Below are 21,750 nucleotides of genomic sequence, written 5' to 3'. Positions count from 1 at the left end.
GCTCGTTACCTGAACATGTTTAAGAAACCTTAGCACCGGAAACGTCGACGAATGTCAACGCTCTACGTACCGTCAATGACTCTGAAGAATCTTTACCTCTTTTACCATCTAACATGCTTCTTTATGCTTATTTAAGTTCATGTAGGTAAATGCCACTCAAAAACAAGTTCTTTGAATCCTTTAAAGAAGGAATGTTTTATTAGAGCTTCTTTATCCCCTCAAACAGACCTGATCTAGAAATGATCTATCATGATCTAGAAATGTTTTCTAGAAATGATCTAGAATGATCTAGAAATGGTCTACTACTTGAATCATCCACTTTATTACAGTAAAAACAAATTAATTCCATATCTTTCAATCAAATGTCCTACACCCCAATTCCCAACTCCATCTTCAAAATAAGGCAATCAAGAGAGTTGATGAAAGTCTGTTCCTAATAATATCTCAGGAACACGCCCAGGAGTGGCCTAGAGTCCCAAATTCGGAATTCAAATTTCTTTGAATTTCTGGGCCCTCCTTGTTGAAACTATCAAATAAAATCTGTTTTTCTTTATCATTACAAAATACCCATAAGGTATTGGTATACCCAAAGAATACCCAAAAAGGTATTCCCGAAGGTATAGAATATCCTGATATATATCCGTCATTTTTTTTCTCAAAGAGCTTTTTGTCTCCTGAATTTTTTTTATATTACTGCCTACATCCCACCACCCAAGTTATACATCGCTACGTACGTGATGTATATCCCCCAATTTTTTTTCCTAAGGATCTTTTTTTGTTTCCAAAACTTGTTCTCTTTTTATAATTCCCCCCCCCATCTAATTTTTCATTATTATTTGGTGTTTTGAACTTAAATTTGGGCAACAAGTGACAGAAAGAAGAACTATAGAAAAAAGGAAAAGAAGGATTTATAAAAACTGATTAACAGTGGGTATCTGCAATATAGTCAATAGGACAAATGGAATTCAAAAGTCTTATTAGTTGGAATTATCTATTGTCAGCAGGGGCGTATCCAGGGAGATTTGTACCCCACCCCCTCCTCCCGAAATTTTTGTCCGACACTTAAAAATGCATACAAATAAATTTTTTACGCGTTTTGAAGCTTTTTGTGCACTCCCCCTCCCCCCCCCAAAAAATCCTTACTACAGTTCTGACTATCAGTACAAAAAAAAGATTTACAAGAGGAAAAAATAAAACGATAAATTTTAGCTCAAGGGCTTCTAGTCATCTTGGAATGTAGTAGTTAGGTGAATGAAACTTTCAGGAATGAAGGTGTAAAATATATCCTTAGAAGATATTACCTATCAAGTTTGGATTAAGAACCTTTTACCTTCATTTCGAGGATTCAATCTCTCTTTGATTGGCTTTAGTTTTGGAAAGGCAATATAGGCTATTTTAGTCTAAGTTTTAAGCTGTATTAAGCGTTAGCCCTAAATTTAAGAAATAAATTTACGTATTTTTAATACCTTATAAATTGGGATCGAGCCAACAAGGCATGAGGCTCAAAGCGCTTTTCTTTTGCCTTCTTAAAACAGAGGAGTTTTAAGGATGAGTGCAACGTTTTACTTTAATAAGATAAAGACTATATAAGGTATATTCTTTTTGGAGGTAGGTGCTTCAAAATACTCTCCCACGAGATCATTAATGTTCTGGGTGCATTCCTGAGAGTTTCACTGACCGAGCTTAACTTCTTGCCTTGATAGCAAATAGCCAACAGCCAAAATAACTATTGGCAAACAGCCAAAATAAGAATTGGCAAATAGCCAAGACTGCAAAGGTAGCAAAAATATCATAAACTAGAATTTTACTAAGAAAGCTTTCTATTATACATTCGATTTCATTCGACGAGGTTTGGAAGCGTACATTCATTTCTTATAGTTTTGGATAATCAATGGAAAAACACACAGAACAACAACCACAATAAGGAATGCTTAAAAATTTTGAACTATACAAATTCTCCAGCCTAAATAATTAAACAAAACTATTCAAACAGGACACAGACAAAAAAAAAGTTTCAAAATTGACACTTCATCCACCAAATTTACTGTGTTTCATCATGAAAAAAATAAATAAAGAGATATAGAGAGATAAATAACCTAAAGAGAAAAATACAATAAACAGAAAAATAAGATAACGAGAAATAGAATAAAAAGTAAAATAAATAAAATTGAATAAATTAAAGAGAAATAATATAAAAATAATAGAAACGGGAGAACGACAAAAATGCTATCGTCTTATTATTTACTGAGCTTGTCAAAATTTGAGACAAAGAAAGAATATTCTCAATTAGGCAACTGAAACACTCAGAAAAAAAATCAATCAAGGCAAATTTTACATTTATCGACTATTTTCCCCATCCCCTCGCAGAAATATCGCCACTTCGAAATATTTTTGTGAAAAATCGCAAAACTTGAAATTGAACTTGATTGAATGCTAAACATTAGCGATGATCTATCACAAAGCAGGGATATACGAAGTGTTAGTCTGATTGATTTGCTCCCCACAAAAAATGAATATTTGAACCAAAAAGCCCATTTTGCTCAAGCCACAGAAAACCAACGACATCAATTCCCTATAATACCATATTAAAGAGTAAGATTCAATTTAATTAATTTGGCTTTAGTGACATATGCTTTTAAGCCAACTATTTTATTTGTGAAACGCATTTTAGGTTGTGAATTTAATCCATCCATATTATTCGACAAAATTATATAAGCCCCGCCTTCTAAAACCTGACTGGCGAGCACATATGAACTTTAAACCAATCAAAGGATTGAAAAGTTTTTTTTTAGCCATATAATGTAATCCCTCTGGTCCTCCGTGTTTAACTATTGAACACATATTACTAGACGATTTAAGAGTAACGCTAAATATAACAATATACGATAAACTTTATAACGATAACGATATATAACGTGCATACATATATAACAAAAACGTTTATAACGTTATACTATTCAACATAACGATAAAATGATTCACACACAAAAAAAAAAATGCTTTCTGCACAGAATTTACGATGCAATCCCAAACTAAATTTCGAATAAACATCAATACCACAACCTTAACGTTAACTGAAACATCACAGTCCATATCACATACATTTACCGACTATATCTACCGTGGCAGTGGTTCAAACCAGTTCAATTTAAAGGCACTTTCAATCAACTATCCACAGTTATAACTAAGCAGTCCTTGAACATTCAATATTATTGCTCAATAGTTCATCTGAAGTTTACTTGCTGCAACATATTGAAAAAAAAAATCGCTTTTCAACAGACTGCGTTTAGAAAAAATATTAATAAAAGAAAGTAAAGAATACGGCATTGTACAGTCCCTACCGGCAGTGCTTATGTCCTTTTCATGGCCCTTCAGCCAGGAAGTGCAATGGGGGATTAGAGGCCAGCCATCCTGTGCTTTCGCACAAAATTCCTGTTTACCTTCCCCATATTTCTTCAGGTACCTAATTAAAGCTGGGTCAACTCTGGCTGAGTACACAGAGTATCGCCACTGAACCCCGTTCCAAACTAAATAGCCAGTTACACCAGAACTCGAAGCCCTGTTTTCACGGACAAAGAATTTCAAGTCTAGCGATCTAACCACTCGGCTAAGAAAGGCGAGAAAAATAAATTTAATTTTAATGTTTATGTTTCCTATGCAAGTTTTTGGTATATTATTTTTCAGCAGCCCTCACAGGAACCAAATCACGAGCTGAATCTTGGCTAGGAATAATAGCTAAATTGTTGTCTTTATTTTTGGTGTACTTGAACTCATTGTAATAACTGTTAGCCTTCCTTTCGAGCTTAGCTCCCTGCTGGCTTTATTTAATTATTTGTGTTGTTTATATTTGTATGAAATAAAATCTATCACCAAAGTTATTTTGTTTACGGAACTATTCTATTTTTACACAAAATATTCATCAAACCAAAAAAAAATAACTTCACAAAAAAGTTGCTTTTCGAGATGGTAGATATGAAAGACATAAGGAAAATCGGTGAATCACTACACAAATGTAAATCACATATAATAATAAATGAATCACTCTAATGAAATGGGTGGAGCTTAGAGAGGTGAATTGGATCATGGGATAGCATTCGTGCTATAATGCCACTACTCTGACAGTAACAGAACAATGGAAAACTATTCCAACTTTACACTCAGTCGGTGACCATCATAACTTAAAGTCGAAGTATTACTATCGACGTGATTCAACCTGGTTGGGGCTAAATCAGATACACCCCCTCCATCCTCCTCCCCCTCCACTTCTATTTCTTTCAGAACTATAAGCAATAATACTGCTTGCATTAAGACTGCTTTAGAACTATATACTATAAAGCGACCCCAAAACCTATCACACGATAAAGCCTTAATTTGGCAGGTACAATCCATTCTAATTTCAATAGAAAGCGCAGTTATGTCCATAGGACAATCAGTGACTAAGTTATAATTGGATTGGACTAACTATATGATTAGACTGTAGGCTTGATATCGCTGTATAACTCTTGCTGCATTAACCAAAAACCAGTTAAAAGGTACCCTATGATTTCTATATAAATCATTATAATTTTTGCTTAATTTCTGCCACTTGTCAAAATCCACAAAAAGACATTTCTATGCCAGTGTTTTTCAGAAAATGATAAGCGTGCCCCTCCCCCGTTGGTGCGATAAGAATTTGGTATGAATAGGAACCTACAATGTGCAAGGAACAGGTAATTGGACGTGAACTCACGTCACAGATTAACATTAGGAGCCAGAAAACTAAATAACTATCTTTCATTTTAACACAAATATTTTTATTCTTCTCATTGATTCAAATAAACTCAATTCCTGATATAATTTCATTTGGGTGTTATTGAGAATAATTGTATTTTTCTTTCACTATTGTTGCGTGTACATATGAAAAATTAATATATATTTATTTTTATTAAAATACTACTAATTTTTTCACATTGTGATTCAGCGGTACGAAAATTATAGAAAGGGTTACACATATGTCCAAAATTTGGGAAAAATCGTTCTTGATACAGAGAGTATATTTAAGAAATTATGCTTTTTTAGAAAAACTTCTTTTTGTGGCGATTTTAAAAACTTTAGATTTTGTTCCCTTTTTTGTAGCAAGACTTTATTTTAGGGAGGGGGACTGTCAAAAGGGCAAAACTCTTAGTGAGCTTGCAAATTTTGAAGACACAAAAAATGTTCAAAACTAACAAGTAGTATCACCCTTTTATTCAATTAATATCATTTTTAGTCACTTACTGACTGGTGAACAGGTTGCAAATCATACCGCATACTCGTATATCATAATCATACTCAGAAGAAGAGAAAAAGCATTTCAGGGATTGTCCGAACTTTGCTAAATGAAAAAGTTCATATAAATTCATATAACTGAAGGGAGAGGGACTAAATTTACAGCATAAAAAGCAACCTAAATGTTCTCAATTTAGCTTGCCGAATTCCCACGAATCAATTATGTCACTTTTACTTATACTCTCATAATTAAATAATCTGATTGGGATTAGTAATGCCCTTCCTACTTTTATATAGGAGGAATGCAAGATGTCCAGTTATATTAGGGCCAAAGGACTTTTAACGGCCTCTGAAGCTTTGCGGTACATACTTTTTTCAAGAAAGGTGGTTAACCTGACTTTTATTGTGAAAAAGGTGACAAGGGATAGAAGTTAGCTCATTTCGGTCGGTATATAGGGGATAACTGCCAAAACTAACTTTCTCCATTTTTCTTCTTTCTTTTTTTTGGAGGAGGGACGATATAGATGTAAGGGAAACAAGTCTAGATGGAAGACTCTATATAGGTTTAGCGAGAAAGGAGGGCAAGGAGGAAAGGAAAATTTTCAAAACTAGCAGGCCAGATTTTCAAAGTAATGGCTATATTTGTATCATCTAACTTATATTATAAGTTTAAAACCCTAAATCAAACCCTAACTCAAGGGTGGGGCCGGTGTACGCCTATGACATTTTTTTAAGACTTTAGTACGCGCAACGAGGCTGATATACAGCATTGAATTTCGTACTTAGCTTTTTTCCTTCTTTTTCTCGTAAGCCTACAGTCGTATTATACAGATAGTCCCTGGCTATAAGTTGTATACTCTTTTTGGAGGAAAATTTTTTCTTCAAATTATACATTGTACCAGCCTGAAGCATATAATATTAGCAAACCTCTCTTTCTCTATATAGGCAGAAGCAAAATGGTAAGTCACGGTAAGGCAAAGGGCTAGGCCACGGTACTCCTCAGTCATGTCTCGCTTATCTCACTGTTCTGACTTATACAACGTTCGGCAGTACCAGCAGATTCTCCATATTCCCAATCTTCATTTCTGGAATCAGGAGCGCCATCTTCATTTTGCTGAAAATTAGATGGCTCTCTCAAATAAATATCACGACAATTTTCACCGTAAGCATCAACAGTTTGAAATTCTCTTCTTGGGTCCTTTTGGTACATTGGTTTTTCAGATTCAGAGAGGAACTTAAGACGTTTTCGTACGACTTTTTCCGTTTCTTCTTCAGTTTTTAAAGGAGAACTTAAATCTATAGCTCTTTCACCAGATGACCCAGGAATTGGGGAGTATCTTGGGAAAATGCCTGGTGATCGAACCTCACGAGAAGTTCGATCTGACTCACTTTCTTGACGTGATCGCTGAGAAGGAACTTCATATGATCCACTTTTTGTTCGTCCCTTTCCAGATGGTGCGGACGTGTCCATGTGAACTCGCATATGGATACGAACTTGCTGAGATTGAGAAAAACGTCGTCCACAGACATCACACGCGAAAGGTTTCTCTCCTAGAAAATGACACTAACTTAGAAGTTTTTTTCATTTCTACAAGCTGAAGATAACAACAAATTAGTGAACATGATTAAACACACTTTGTAAAAAAAATAATTAAAAAAAATTGAACCCGCCCACTCCCCTTACAAAAAATAACAAAACGAAAAAACTATATTGTTCCTCCAAGGAACAATCTGACGTAATATAGAAATCTCCCCCATTATATCTGACTGATTAATCTTTATTTTCCACATATGAAATAAGGCACCGCTCTCCATAGCTACGTGCAGCAGGCAAGCTGTTAATGCATTAAAAAGCAGCCCTTAATAATAATAATAAAACGATTTTATTTTCAAACGCCTTACATAGTCATACCAATCAACGGCAGTTCTCGTCATAATAAGGCACTAAACATATGAAAAATATGAAAATCACAGCCATAACCATCGTCATACAAAATTATACATTGATTTGAAATATCACAGATTCAAATCTACGTACCGCATATGTCTGATTTGTCTGAGTTTCATTAGTCTGAGTTTAGTCTCTGAACGATAAAGAACAAGTTTTTCGGATTATCTTTGGTACTGTGTTATATTACGCAAGTAACTTTTCGTGAAAAAATCCAGCTGATTTAATTACGAGGGATTGCTCACTTCATACCATCACTTGATAACTCTAGTGCCGGAGCATATGGCTGGCACATTCTAAGGTAGGTCTTTGCAATTTTAGCAGGCAAGCTAAAATAGAATTATGAACGATCAATTAGAGGCAACTCAATTAATATTAGCGAAATTGGAAAGTGTGGAAGAAAAGTTAAAATCTCTTAATCCCATGGCTGTTAAAGTTGATAATTTACTGAAAGATTTCCAAAGCCTGGCTACAAGTCTTTCTAGTCAAATTAGTGAAGTAAGTTCTGCAGTAGACATTAATACAAAACGAATCGAGAACACTAGCAGAGAACTAGAGTCTAGCATAGAAAGAATGGAAAGAATAGAAAAAGAGCAGAAAAGGTGCAATGTAATCCTTTATAATTTTTCTCCGATTGTAAGAGGAAGATATCTAAAAGTAGATCTTATTACATGATTTACCCCGGTGGTACCCCATTTAAGTATAACTGAACACGATAATATTGATGCATTTCGGTTACCATCACAAAAAACGTCCGACCTATTGTGATCAGATTCTCATCTATAGATCTTAAATTCGCGATCCTGAAATCATTTCAGAATTTTCTAAGATATGACCTTACTGTAGCTCCCGATTATTCAGCTAGCGAACGGCTAGCCCAAGGGAAGCTTATACCGGTTATGATAAATGTTAAAGAAGAAGGTCAGTCAAAGGTTAAGTTGAGGGGTGTAAAACCTTTTCTTGGAAATCGTTTATTTGTGTACAATAAGATAAACGACAAAGTGAAAGAAATAAAAAAGAGTGAGGAAGTTATAGTCCGTGAGTCAATGAATTCAGAGAAGATTAGAAGTGCTGTTAGCATAGTGGACAAAGAAACAAATGAATCAATATCATCCCAGGAATCTGATTCTACTATCACACCTAAATCCACGATGAAAAGAAGCAGTGAGATGGTGGTGAGCCCAAATGACCAGGATTATCAACCTAGTGCAGCATATATTCGACAGAATAGTGGGGGAGATAAAGGGAGGGTTGGTATTCGTGTGGGTTATGATGTCAGGGGACGGACGAGTGGCCGTCGTGGGATGCAGTTTGGAGACTGGGACCCTGATCTTGAACGGTGTTTCTTTGATCGAAGTTTCTCTGGTGGACATTTTGAGGGTAATTTCAACGCTAAAAATAGTCAATAGCGGGAGCTGGCCCATGGGTAAAGTAACACGTAGATTAAGTTGTTCCAGTGGAATATCCAAGGTCATAATGATGATAAAATGAATGATTTGTTTAGGCTAGACGATTATGATGCTATCAGCTTTGTTGAGACAAGGCAGAATGTTCCAGTATTTATAAAAGGTTTTAAAAGTTTCCATGTTTCCAGAAAGAGAAGTAAGAATAATCGAATTTATGGTGGTATTACACTGTTGATTAGGAACAATATATTTAGTACATGTGATATGTTAAAATCGCAATCAGAGAATGTGATTTGGTTGAGGATTATTATAGGAATTGTTAAGTTTATGATATGTGCGGTGTATATCCCTCCAGAATTAAGTAGTTATAGTTCGCATGAGGATACGTGGGATATTTTGTATTCAGAGGCGTTTAAGTATAAGAGGCTGTATAAAGATTACAAGTGTATATTTTTAGGTGACTTCAATGCATACACAAGTGAGATTTTGGAGAAGTGGATTGATCCTTTGCAGGCTGAAGAAGAAGATAATGGTATGAATGATGAGAATATGCAAGGAGATTGGAAGATTTACGGAAAATGGACAAGTAAGGACCGGTCGCGGAGGAAAAACAATTGGGGATCTAAACTTTTATATTTTTGTAGAATTGAGAAATTGGTAATTTTAAACGGGAGGTTGACACAAGATAAAGAAAGGGGGATATTACTTGTTTTGGGGTTGATAGTCCAGTGTTATTGATTATATTTTAGTTGATGTAAGGCTTAGGTAGTTTTGTGGGGATTTTGGTGTTCTGGGAGCCGTGGGGTCTGACCATCACCCTATTGTAGCAGATATATGGGTTGATAGGGCTATAAATAGGAATGAAGGGAATATTTATGTTAGTATTAGATCTAATTTCATTATGAAAAATATTGAGGTGGATATTATAGGGGAGGATAAGGTGGTTAAATGGCTAGGAGAGAGTGTAGTGGACAGGAATTTGGAGGAAACCCAAAGAATCACAGAGAAGGACGAATGGATAAAGGCTCGGGACAATTATTCCAGATAATAGAGAGTTTAGAGACTTATAATGTAGCAAATAGAGGAATAACAAAAAATAATAAGAAGGGATTTTTTGATGATGATTGTGCAGAAAAAAAAAATGGAAGTGGTGGAGGCTCTAAGAAAGCTGAAAAAGAATAACGAGGAATCTGCTCTCCTGGTATATCGAGCGAAGCGGAGGAAATACAAACAGACACTTCGTAGTAAGAAGAGGGAACAAAATAAAGTCAGGAACTTAGAAATTGAGACAAATTTTGTAACAAAGGAACAAAAAAAATTATGGAAACTAGTACGAGGATCTATTAATCCTGCTACTACAGAGCAAATACTGGGTGCTGATACCTGGCCCGCTTACCTTGAATCACTGGATAATACAAAGGATGGCGGACTGGAGGATTCATCACAGAGTGATAGGAAGTTAAGAAGGGGGATAGGAAGAAATACAGGCATGGCAGGCCCAGCGTTCAATTTCGAATTCACTGCGTCTTTATTGTTGGTCAAAGGAGATTTGGGGTGAAGTTTTATTTTTTAAGATGGGTTCGAATAAAAATAAAATAAAGTTATTAATTGAAATGAGGGCTGTTAGTTTGCCACTGAGCCAAAGAGGAAAATTTGTCGAGAAGGAAAGGTTAAAGGCCGGTCCATATTTTTGTCCTATGTGTGGAGGTTTAGATGAGAGTGTGTATCACTTGATGTGTTATTGTGAGGAACTGAGTGATTGGATACTGGAAGTATTTGGTAGGGGGGATTATGATTTTGAGTGGTTGGTGAATGTGTGTGCGGATGAGTGTTTTATGGGTATGAGAAGGTTGGCACGATTCCTTCGTCTCGCGATGAATCATAGAAGTAGATTCCTCTAGGATTATGTTAGGTTATGTGCAATTTCTTTAAAATGGTTCTTTGTTTATATTTTTTGCCATGGCCTATGGGCTTTTAGCGCAAATAAATTCTATTCTATGCCGTGCTGGTACCGGTTGAGCTACATATCGCGGGAGCCTTTGGCACAAAGGAGATGCTGAAGGGGGAGGATTTCACGAAGCCACGTATTTTCCAAAACACCGACACCAAATTTAAAACACAATCCCTCACGGCGTGTCAAAAGAGTTGTAAGTGAAAATTGTTTTAAAAGGGAGCAATAAGGGACTTTGGGAGATTTAGACACTAACATAAGAGCTCGGTATTGGATCCTTTCCAGGCGGTCCTTCTAGTCTTAAATCAGGCCGTAATGTCAAACGGGACAAGCATATTCTACCAGCGGTCTGACAAATGTAAGAAAATTACGCAATAGGGAGGGGGGCACCATGACGAGCAAGGAGTTTTAAAGAAGGATACCCAGATCTGCCCGTTTGATCATCACCTGTGTCTGTTTTTCCCACTTCAGGTCATGTGTGAGATGTATTCCCAAGAGTTTGATATCCATGATGCCTGAAACATTCTGCAAAAGCAAGGGATTAACTGTCTCTCAGAAAAGAAAAAGTTAATACGAGCGATTTTTCACGATTGACAATCATTTTGCCCTCCCCAGCTTGGCGTGATAAACTCGCCATGGCGTGATGTTCTGTCTGCCTCACTTGAAACACTCTTTTCACGGAGCTCCGGTACGAATAGATCCTCAGCGAACTTAAAGCGATCCGACTCATCATTTGCCAACTCATTAACAATAACCAAAAAAGTAGAGGGCCTAAAATTGTTCCCTGGGGAACTCCACAGTAGATTGGCTGCGGATCAGAATAGGCTGATTTATACTTAGTTTTTTTTTTTAATTCTACCCGAAAGGAAAGTTACAACTATTCTTATTAAATATGCATCAGCATCAAAATTTGTCAATAGCTTGCGGACAAGGGTTCTATGGCAGATCAAATCAAATCGTTGACCCAGCGTTCCAGTTCATCTAGCAGGGGTCTCCAAACTACGGCCCGAGGGCCAAATCCGGCCCGCGGACAGATTATGTCCGGCCCGCGGAGAGCTAGCATACTTGAAAACTCCTTTTAGAGAACATATTTTTTATAGCAAATTAAATTTAGTTTACTGAAGTATTCTAATTTTATGTTGAATAATTATTAATGACATCTACATTGATATGATCATGAGCTAACTACTCATAACATTGTTGTAGGCTTATTGTTATTGTTTTTGTGATAAGTTGGATAAAGAAACAAAGAATTGTTGAGTAAAGACATGTATAATATGCAGAAAATTTAAGTTCAGTATATAATAAATAACAAATTATTGAAATGAATCCAACTAACATTTTATACATTTTAAATAAAAACACAAGCATAATGACATATGAAATACTAATTAGATTTATGTAATTGAGATTTTCCACTGACAATAGTTTATAGTTGTGGACTAATTTTACTTGTACCAATTATTAACAGAGATTTAAGATGCTCATCAGTTAATTTAGATCTGTAAACATTTTTTGTGTACTTCATTTTGGAGAAGGTCTTCTCACACAAATAAGTAGTACCAAAAACAGAAAACAGCCCACGAGTAAATTTATGCAAATTATCAAATTGTGTCAGGGGAAGACTCAAATAAAATTCCAACAAAGATGAGTTTTGATATTTATTCTTAATTACATCACTGCACTGTAGATCAATCATTTCCATTTGAAGTTCTGGGGCTAGGGTTTCAATGTCAGTATCAAAAGGATTCTGAAAAATCTTAATTTGATTTGCAATGGTATCAAACTCCGAGAAACGAGTATCAAAATTTATTTTCAAAGCACTCAAAGTTTCGATTGAAAAATCGATAGGAAACTCAAGTCTCAGTGGTGTGGCTGAATATTTCACATGTTTTAAAATGTGAAAAACATTTACTTTGTAGTTGCGATTGAAACAGTATCAATTTCTTCCGGAATGATTTGATATTAGTGTATAAATCAGGAAGATGCTGGTTTTCTCCTTGCAATCTCAAATTCAGTTCGAAAACATGTTTCGTCGAATCAACATAGAATGCTAACTTCCACAGCCATGTGTTGTTTTGTAATTCAGTAAGAGGGCGATGCTTTTCATTCAAAAAAATTTCGATCACTGCTCGAAGTTCAAAAAAGCGCTGAAGGACTTTCCCACAACTAAGCCAACGTACGGCAATATGATAAGGTAAGTCATTTTCTCCAATCTCCTCAATGAATTGTCGGAATTGTCGGTGATTCGGCCCAAAAGATCTGATAAAATTAACAGTTGATATGACTGGTTTCAGAACTTCAGACATATCCAAACATTTTCCGCACAAAGGCTGTTGATGAATGATACAATGTAAGACAAATGGTTTTGAACCACCGTCATTTTCTACAGCCTTTGACACAAGAGCGACCACTCCTTTATCTTTCCCGCTCATGTTTTTGCCTCCATCAGTTGTAATACATTTCAAGTTTTTCCATCGAAGGGTCTTTTTATTAATGGCCATTTCAACTCCTTTGAAAATATCTGTACCGGTAGTTGTGCCATGAATACTATACATATCAAGAAGTTCTTCATGCACTTCATAGCTTTTATCTACTCCTCGAATATAAATCAATACCTGAGCAGTATCCGACACATCCGTTGACTCATCCAAGACCAAAGAAAACCACTCGACATGTCCATTTTTGTCGAACAGTTGAGAGAATATATTTTCAGCGATGTTTTCTACCCTTCGAGCCACAGTGTTTGCTGACATACTGACAGTTTTTAATAAATTTACCCTATCAGGGCACATTTCTTCGGCTACTGCAATTATGCATTCTTTGATCATTTCTCCATCGGTGAATGGTTTTCCACGTTTCGCAATTTCAAGAGCCACACGAAAGCTTGCACGAGTTGCAGCCTCTTGTTCAGTTTTGAGTTTTGTAAATGAAAATTGCTGCGTTTTCAATCCGTGCTTCATAGCTTCGAATTTTTCTGTCCGCAAACTTCCTGTATACTTTGAGTAATTTTGAAAATGTTTTGTTTCATAATGACGTTTAATGTTATATTCCTTGAGAACGGCTATGCTTTCATTGCAAATCAAACATAGCGCCTTGTTACTGGACTCAATTACGAAATACTGAATGTTCCACTGATCTTTGAATTTTCTGCATTCACTATCAATTTTTCGCTTCTTTTCCATACTAATAAATCATGCACAAAAGCAACAATTCAAATCAAAATACTGTTACAAAGATGTCTTAAACTTAAACACGCACAAACACGTTGTAAGGAGGTACACACTATTTTATTTCACAACTGTGTCATAGGAACCGACTTGTGGTTGCGCCACTAGCCTTCTTATATATTCCAATTACTACCATCTAGAAGTGAGTTTCCGCTTGTGTCCACCAGATGTCATGTCACGTTACTCCTCATGGCTCGTACTCTACGACTAATCTAGAAATTACAGATAATGAAAGGACAATTAATAATATGCAGTGTTGCCGTTTTGCGGACTTAAGTCTGATTTGCAGCCTTTTTTAAACTTGCGTACTTTTTCGGACTTTTTTTTCCATCAGTGAACTATTTCACTTTTTACCATCGGCAACAATGACAATATGGTTTTGGCCCTTGGAACTTACTGGAGTAATCAGTATGGCCCTGAGGCTGAAAAGTTTGGAGACCCCTGATCTAGATTCTTGAAAATCTTATCAAGCAAACTAACTAAGTAATGGCTTGCCAAACTTTTGGGAATATTACTGAATTGTTGAGGGTCAATTATGCAGAATCAAAGTTTTCAGCTACCCAGCGATGAAACTTTCATAGATTTTGCTAACAATCGATGTCATCGCAATAGGCCGCACCCCAGTAAAATCACAGGGGGCTCCTTTTTGGGGGAGAGGGGTTATAATCTATTTTTCCAATTTTGCGGATACTGGCCTGACATTGTAATCTTGTTGAATATTAAAGTTAACGGAGCACTAAAAATACAGAAAAAGCCTTAATGAGGTCAACAGGAATATTGAATGGTGCAATACTGGTCTTCTTTGGTTTCATCAATTTGAGGTGAACTTGGGATTCTGTGATGATTTGGAAATCCATAAGATCTGGAGATGGATCCGGGGAATTCTCCGAGTTTAGTGGTGGAAGTGACAAAACAATCGCTGCCAGGTGAGTGTTTAGGCGATCTGTAGTTTCTTTGTCCGGCTCATCTTGGCCAAAATCCAGTCCAGTCTGCACTTTACCTGTCATCTGCTTTATCCTTTTGTACCACTGTCCAGGCTTAGAATCCAATAAATGAGATATTTCCTTTTGGTAGTAAAACGCCGCTGCCTGGCTGGTCATTCCTCTGATTTTATTCTTCAGGGTAGTAGCTTTTTTATGTTTTTTTTTTTTCCTGAAAAGTTGTCTTATTTTCCTGCTTAGTGCTTTCATTTCTTTTGTAACGTATGGACGATCAGCTGAAAAACGTTTGTTAACTTTTTTCAGGAAAATAGAAATGGTACTTGCCGAGAAGTTTTTCTAGAAAAGTAGTGGCCATTTCATCAGCATTAGCCGTAGAAATTATGCCGTCCCATTTTTCAGTCATGAGCCAATTGCCGGAACCAGACAATCCGCTGTTTGTGATTGGCCGTCTATTGATTGTGTTTGTATCAAGGCGTTCTTGTAGGAATTAACATAGCAAACAGTGCGATAATTGTCAGTAATTTAAAGTGCATTTAGAAGGCAATTTAGAAATAAGCCGCCGCTAGATTCCAATATCCAGGATCATAATTAAAGAAAAAGTAAACAAATATGTCACAACTAGGAGGATATTAGGCTGCCAAAAATCAAGCCTTTCGGCAAGCTGACTGAAGTCGAACAAAAAGCAGAACATACTAGAATAAGACAAAAAGAGGGAACTCTCCGAGAGGGAGTAAAGATTGAAGCTCGGAAAAGAAGAGGTCACAATTTACTGACAGAGGATATTAGGTTGCCAAAAATCAAGCAATTCAGCAAGCCGGCTGAAGCCAAACAAAAAGCAGAACTTTCTAGAATGGGCCAAAAAGAGGTCATAATGAAAGATGTTGAAAATGCAGGAACTTCCTGAGAGGGAATGAAGACGTAGTCTTCCCAGTAGTAGCTCCCAAATACCTAGAGCGATGGGACCTCGCTCAGCTGAAGAATCAGACAAGCTGAGATCCTAGGAGCTATGTACTCCTAAGAGACACGAACAAAAAATCCTAGTGATTGGCTTTCATTAACAAAATAGAAATATGGATAGTTTTTACTCTTGCTTTTTCTTGTATTTCTTTTTTTCTTCTGTTTTGTATAAAAAATCGCTATCCAAATGCATCTACTCAAACATATCAAGACAAGTATGAGACTACGAGCGCACTTTACCAGGATTACAGTTTTCTTTTCTACTATGCATGCTCACAGGAATTATTTTGATCAGAGGGAGGGGGGAAAGCCTGCAAAATAAAACTTCCGAGAGGACAAATGTTTGAATTTTTTCTTTACAGATAAGTGTCACCATTGCACTGTTTTTAAATATATTACAGTATTTCACATATTTTCTGGATTTTTGGCCAGGTGGAGCATGTCTCGGCCCCCTCCTGTGGATGTCCATTTTTCTGCAATATATCTCCCATTTCTATACGGATTCAAAGATAAAAGTGAATTATACTACTTTGACATAACACAATATTAGACTAATTTTCCTGGCAACCCTGTTAACATTACCAGTGTGAGTGCGGATATGTTGACGTAGATGGTCCCGCCTCCGAAATCTTTTTGTACAATATGGACACTGAAACATGGTCATCAGTCCTTGTGGTGTCATAACAGTTACTCTGACTACTTGCTGTTGGTCTGTAGAAGAAGAAGCAGATCTACCAGCAGCAGTGGACGAGGGGGATTGTATAACCGTTGTTGTTCCAGTGTGTGGCACAAATGGTTGCTGAATTCGTGGCAGACTAGGAGAGGCATCTAACGGTGGTCTCTGAAAAGGAAGCAACGAAATAGATAATATTCTTTATTATAATCCGCAAACATGTAACTAAAGGAAATGATCTCACTATATCCGTCTCAAAAGACCCAGCTCTATAAGAATTATAATATAAAACAGTAAAGTAAAACAGATCGACAGCCATAAAATATATCTCCTTTAAACTGCCATAGGACACCCCCCTCATTCCCGTCTTGAAATTCAAGCTTAAGAAATCGATTTCCTTATCAAATCCTTAGGCTATATTAAAATTTTAATGTTTTTGTTGTTTTTCCATTTTATGAAAGCAGTAGGACTTTTTATTACCTACCTAAAAAAGTTTTTGGTTATTTTTACTTCATTATTAAATAACTATGATTTAGTACTTTTCTTTATCTAAATAAAAAAAACTGTCAATTAGTTATCAAATAAAACAATTTTTGGTTGTTTTTTCCTCCTTTTTTTTCAAGCCTCACCCCCACTGATTTCAGTAACAGAAAATATCACTTGTCACTATTACATTTAGTAAAGTTCACCATCAGAGACGGTTTTAAGGGGAAAAGGCACAATTAATATAATTATGATATTAATATAATATAAATTATTGGAAGAAAAAATACAGAAAATTGAAGGGATGCTGGCGACGGCAAATGATATTGAATAGTTTTCTTTGTTTTTCAGAGCGACATATGCAAACACATATTGTCTACCACTACTGTTCAATTTCGTACCAGCCTTCGTACTAGAAGAAGGGAGTGCTAAGAGGACATCAAAAATTATTTGAAGGTTATTGTGAAGAGGAAAAGTTGAAAAGCTGAGTATGAAAATGCTGTTCTTACCCAGATTAAAAGGAGAAATAAGAGTATTAAATTATAGGAATTTATGCCAATCACTTGTTAGGAGACATGCGATTGAGATGCTCCAAAGGGACGATGAAATTGGATGTTTGGAGAGAGATTGGCTACTACCAGTCTTGAACGAAGTAGTTGAGGAACAAGTTGTGACGCTAGTGGAAGAGGTCCCAAATCAGTTAAAGGAAACAGCGGAAACTTTAAGAGAATTGAGATCAAAAGGACTGTTTCAGGACGGATTGAGTCAGATAGAAAGAAAAATGGTCATAGATGATTACATATGGACCCGAGAGGACAATTTTTCGTACCATGTTAAAGAAAAGGAACCTTTCATGAATTTTGATACGGCTTTCAAAAATATAAATAAAGTTCCGTGTGACACCAGTGGAAGAGAGGTGATGTTTATACTGATACACACCATATTACCTTACCGGGGTAGAATAAGCCGTTTCAAGAAGGGCGAAATAAAGGAGTGCAACCTGTGCCATGAAATGGTGGTTGATGGTTTACAGCATGAATTTATAGAATGTATTTTTAATAAAGAAGTTTTTAGTTTTATTTTTGATGTTTTTAGGGGTGAGAATATAGAGATGGTGAGTTTAAATAGTAAAAAAATAATTTTGAACTTGGATTTTGAAAGAAAAGGTGAGGAAAAGAGGCAGAAAGGAATGTTATTAATTGTGATATGTGCATGTACCCATATTTGGAAGATGAGGAAAAAGAAAAAGAGAGTTGAGTTAGAGAGATTGAAAGGAGTAGTTAGGGGGAAAGTAGAGCTTTTGAGAAAGAATAGAAATTGTAATGAAAGAATTGATGAGGAGTGGATAGAGAGTTTGGTAAATAGTTTTTTTTTTTTTTTATGCAATCAAGTATAGTATGAATTTTATTTGGAAATTTAAAGTTTATGGGTAATTTGTTAGAATTTTTTAACCCTTCTTTCTAAATAAGTATTGTGGTGTTTAAGTTATGTTTTATTGTTTGTTGAGGTTTTTGTAAGGGAAGAATGGTTTAAATTGTTTTATTTTCATTTTTTTTTTTTTATGGAAGCTTGAAGGGGTAATATAATATTTGGATTGTAGTTGAGCCACCGCTAAAGGATTCTCCTAAGGAGGGGGAGCATCCTACAAGCGGGACGTGCGTTGTATTTTGTTTTGTTTTTATTTGTGTTGTAGCATGCCCCGGAGAGTAACCTGTTGTATTTGATTGCTTTAATTCATTTTTAGTTGGTATATATGGGAAATTTTTTTTTTCCTGTTTTGAAAAAGGGAGTATATAGTTAGGATGATGAAAATGTTATATTAGGTTAATTTAGTTTTTTTTTATTTCAGGGATATAAAGGAGGAGAAAATAGAGGAAGAGAAGTTTTCTGGTGGTTGTAGTTTGGTTGAAGTTTGTAATTTTGTTGAATTTATTTTTTAATAAGTGTAAAATGAAGTTGAGGGGTAAAAGGGAAAAAGGGGAAAATTGGAAAAATGGAAGGGGAAAAAAAGAAAATATAGGATAAAAATACAGAAAAGGATAATGAAGGCTAATAATCCTTTTTAAAAATTTTGATCATGTTAAATATTTATAGTAGCAGAGTGTGGTTTCATCAATTTTTTTTGGATAAAATTTTTAAAAATAAATGTCGTTTTTAAATTAGTGTAGGTGACATTAAAGTTTTGAAATTATGTGAAAAAGATTATTATGTCACCGAGAGGAGAGGAGGTGGGATTAAAAAAAAAAAAAAAAAAAGGGGCAAGGGGCGCTTGCCCCGGGCACAGAAATTTTAGGGGCAAAAAATTTCAAATAAATAATCTAACGGTTCAAATAATTTTGTGATTTTATTCTTATTAAAATAAAGCAGAGGGTGCAGTTGGCAATAGGTATAAGAAAATTGAATCCGAAACTTTCATTTTCCCAATATATTCATTACCATTCCTTGAAAATAAAAGTAAGTAGACCGAATTTAAGCAACTTTAAATTTAATTATAAGCAAAAAGTAAGTAAACCGAACTAAAGAATTAGAAGCAATCAGTTAAGACAAGGTAATTAATAATTTTGTAGAGGCGAAAGTAACAAAAGTCAGATTTAAATAAATACAAAATTTTTTTTAAAAATGGCCTGAAAATTTTTCGTCATAGAGTTATAATTATATTATAACTATAAATATTATAGTATAATATTATATTATAACGTCATACAATTATAATTCTATTATTAATGTTTTCCCTATATTCTCAGCCCAGCTTAGAAGCTTTCTTATTCATCATAAACTGTCTCTCCCTTCCTAGGTACCATACCTTCTTACTTGGATGAATAAATATCGTCTAATATCGTTCTAAGATCGTTCTAATATCGTCTATCGTTCTATATCGTCTAATTCCGTCCTTCTTATTTCTGGGAGATGCCTTTTTGACACTCAAACCCCTTCCAATTTAGAACGTCTGAATTCATCAGTCAAAATATCGATCCGATAGATGTCTATCAACGTCGTAACGTTCTATCTCCAGATTGCCATAAAGTTATAATCACTGTAATTTTTATGGCCCTCAAGAAAAGCAATAGGTTCTCACCAGTCCAGGGACTAATAACCCCTTCTAAAGTCTACACAAATTGCTCAAGGGGGGCTTATAACTGGACAGCAAGAAGACCCTATGACCGTTGGTTGAATAGAGGCTCTGTGCAAGCCAAGGACCCATCCTGATCACTCCGTGATCTTCAGAATGCAGCAATGCACTCTTATAAACAAGAATCAATGTCAACCACAAGAATTTCAAGCTGATTGTCCCCAACTCATTACAATCCATGCCTTCAATATTTAACCCAAAAAATTAATAATAATAAATAGTGCAATGCTGCATCGCGTACTAGGCTATGGCTTCCTCAAGGGGAACTTCTATAGGTCACCTTGCAGTATTGTTTGCTGTCCTGGTTCTGATTAAGCAAACTAATGAAAGCTCCATCCCAATTATATTATGAGGCCACGTCGATAGGGTTTCCCTTCCGAAGATAAGAGCGGGGGGGGGGAGTTTACGACAGAGTGGAGATCCCGAACCATCTCACAACACCAAGAAAGACAAAGCCTTTGTGACGAGCCTACACTCGTCAGGGCATTTGGGGCTAAAAGGCATCAGAGAGTTCACAAATATTCTATAGAAACGAGAAGATTCGTACCTGCGCTACACTGAGCATTGGTCTGCATTTTAAAGTTTCTTGACTGCAAGACAGACAGATAGAAACGAAATGAGGAGAGGAGGGAGAGAGAGGAGAGGAGAGGGAGGAGAGAGGAGAGAGAGAAAGTACTAGAAAGAGAAACTTACCCCTCTTCTTGGTGGATTAGGCGTGACGTTTGATGGCACTACAACAGACTGTAGCCCTTGAGTATGCAGGCTAGTCCAGCTTTGATGTAGAGTAGGAGACAAAGATCGATCACGCGTAGGGTTGCTCTCAGAAAATGACAAACTCTGCCTCTCCACTGGCTGAATTGGTTCACGATTGACAGTCAGGTCAAAAGGTTCAGGCGTTTTTGTATTCAATGGTGGAGTGCGGAAAATTTGACTAACATTAGAGTCAATATACTCTTGGTCCTCTACAACAATTGGCTCTCTTTTGATGACGTCACTAGTAGCTTGTTGTAAAATATTGGGAACTTGATGTTTAGCAAGACCTGAAAGGGAATTCGGTTCATGCTTGTGAATAACTACACCCTACTTACAATAATAATAATATTGTATTTTAAAGCTTTTAAGCCATATACAGAAAATTGATAGACACAACAGTAAAAGTGGTAGTAAAAAATTAAAAAAAAATAAATCACAAATTCGATTCCACTGGGAAAAGCTTCTTGATTAAATTTTTATCAAGAGTTAACAAAATAAGGACAATAGCCTTTTGGTGTATTAGCAAGTATTAATTTTTGAATATGAAAAACTGATATTAAAATAAATAGAAGTTGCTCATTTCCTGTTCCCTAAAAAGAAATCCACAAATCCCCAAAAGCTTACCGCACATATAAAGAACAAGATCTGACCCCTCACAAGGAGTCACATATAACTGCTTAGAATACTTTTGGAAAATTCTAAAACTAGAAAAAAAAATTAATTAGATTTTCAGGTTGACTTTTGCATAAAAAAACCTACTCTATACTCTATACCTTTCAATCGACCATCATAAACTCAAAAAATTATATTTACCTAAAACTTACTGTATCATAGGCAGCGCTTAACGAAAGAAGGATTTGGGCTACATGTATTATTTTTTTTTTTATCAAGACACTTTGCAAGGAAGGAGTTGTCGTAGGAACTTCAGAATGGGCTCAATCGACTGGAAATTAAAAGTTTTAGCACCCTCTTTAAAATTTAAAAGTAACTGGAGGACAAACTACCCCCCCATCACGTCACTTATTCTCCTA

General features: G+C 35.8%; 1 protein-coding gene and 1 long non-coding RNA gene across 2 annotated transcripts in view; one reads left to right on the top strand and one right to left on the bottom strand.

Annotated features, from left to right (window-relative positions):
* Positions 1-1,143: 1,143 nt before the first annotated feature.
* LOC148940516 (uncharacterized) overlaps positions 1,144-21,750 on the bottom strand; it is an 89,788-nt gene continuing 69,181 nt past the window's right edge. Inside the window, exons 3-5 of the mRNA XM_089105558.1 lie at positions 20,660-21,006; positions 16,263-16,521; positions 1,144-6,798 (exon numbers count right to left, since the gene is read on the bottom strand). Coding sequence (XP_088961684.1) covers positions 6,251-6,798; positions 16,263-16,521; positions 20,660-21,006 — 1,154 coding nt within the window. The 3' untranslated portion in view covers positions 1,144-6,250. The remainder of the gene's footprint in view (positions 6,799-16,262; positions 16,522-20,659; positions 21,007-21,750) is intronic.
* Positions 7,362-18,792, top strand: LOC148940518 (uncharacterized). Its single transcript, XR_016143402.1, has 3 exons — positions 7,362-7,496; positions 9,059-9,187; positions 18,686-18,792. It is a non-coding gene; the product is annotated as an uncharacterized LOC148940518 (long non-coding RNA).

This window comes from Artemia sp. Qi Xiang Cuo, chromosome 19 (assembly GCF_049724085.1).
Source record: "Artemia sp. Qi Xiang Cuo chromosome 19, ASM4972408v1, whole genome shotgun sequence".
NCBI lineage: Eukaryota > Metazoa > Arthropoda > Branchiopoda > Anostraca > Artemiidae > Artemia > Artemia sp. Qi Xiang Cuo.
Note: the sequence above shows the minus strand (reverse complement) of the source record. Positions and strands in the feature narration are given on the sequence as shown.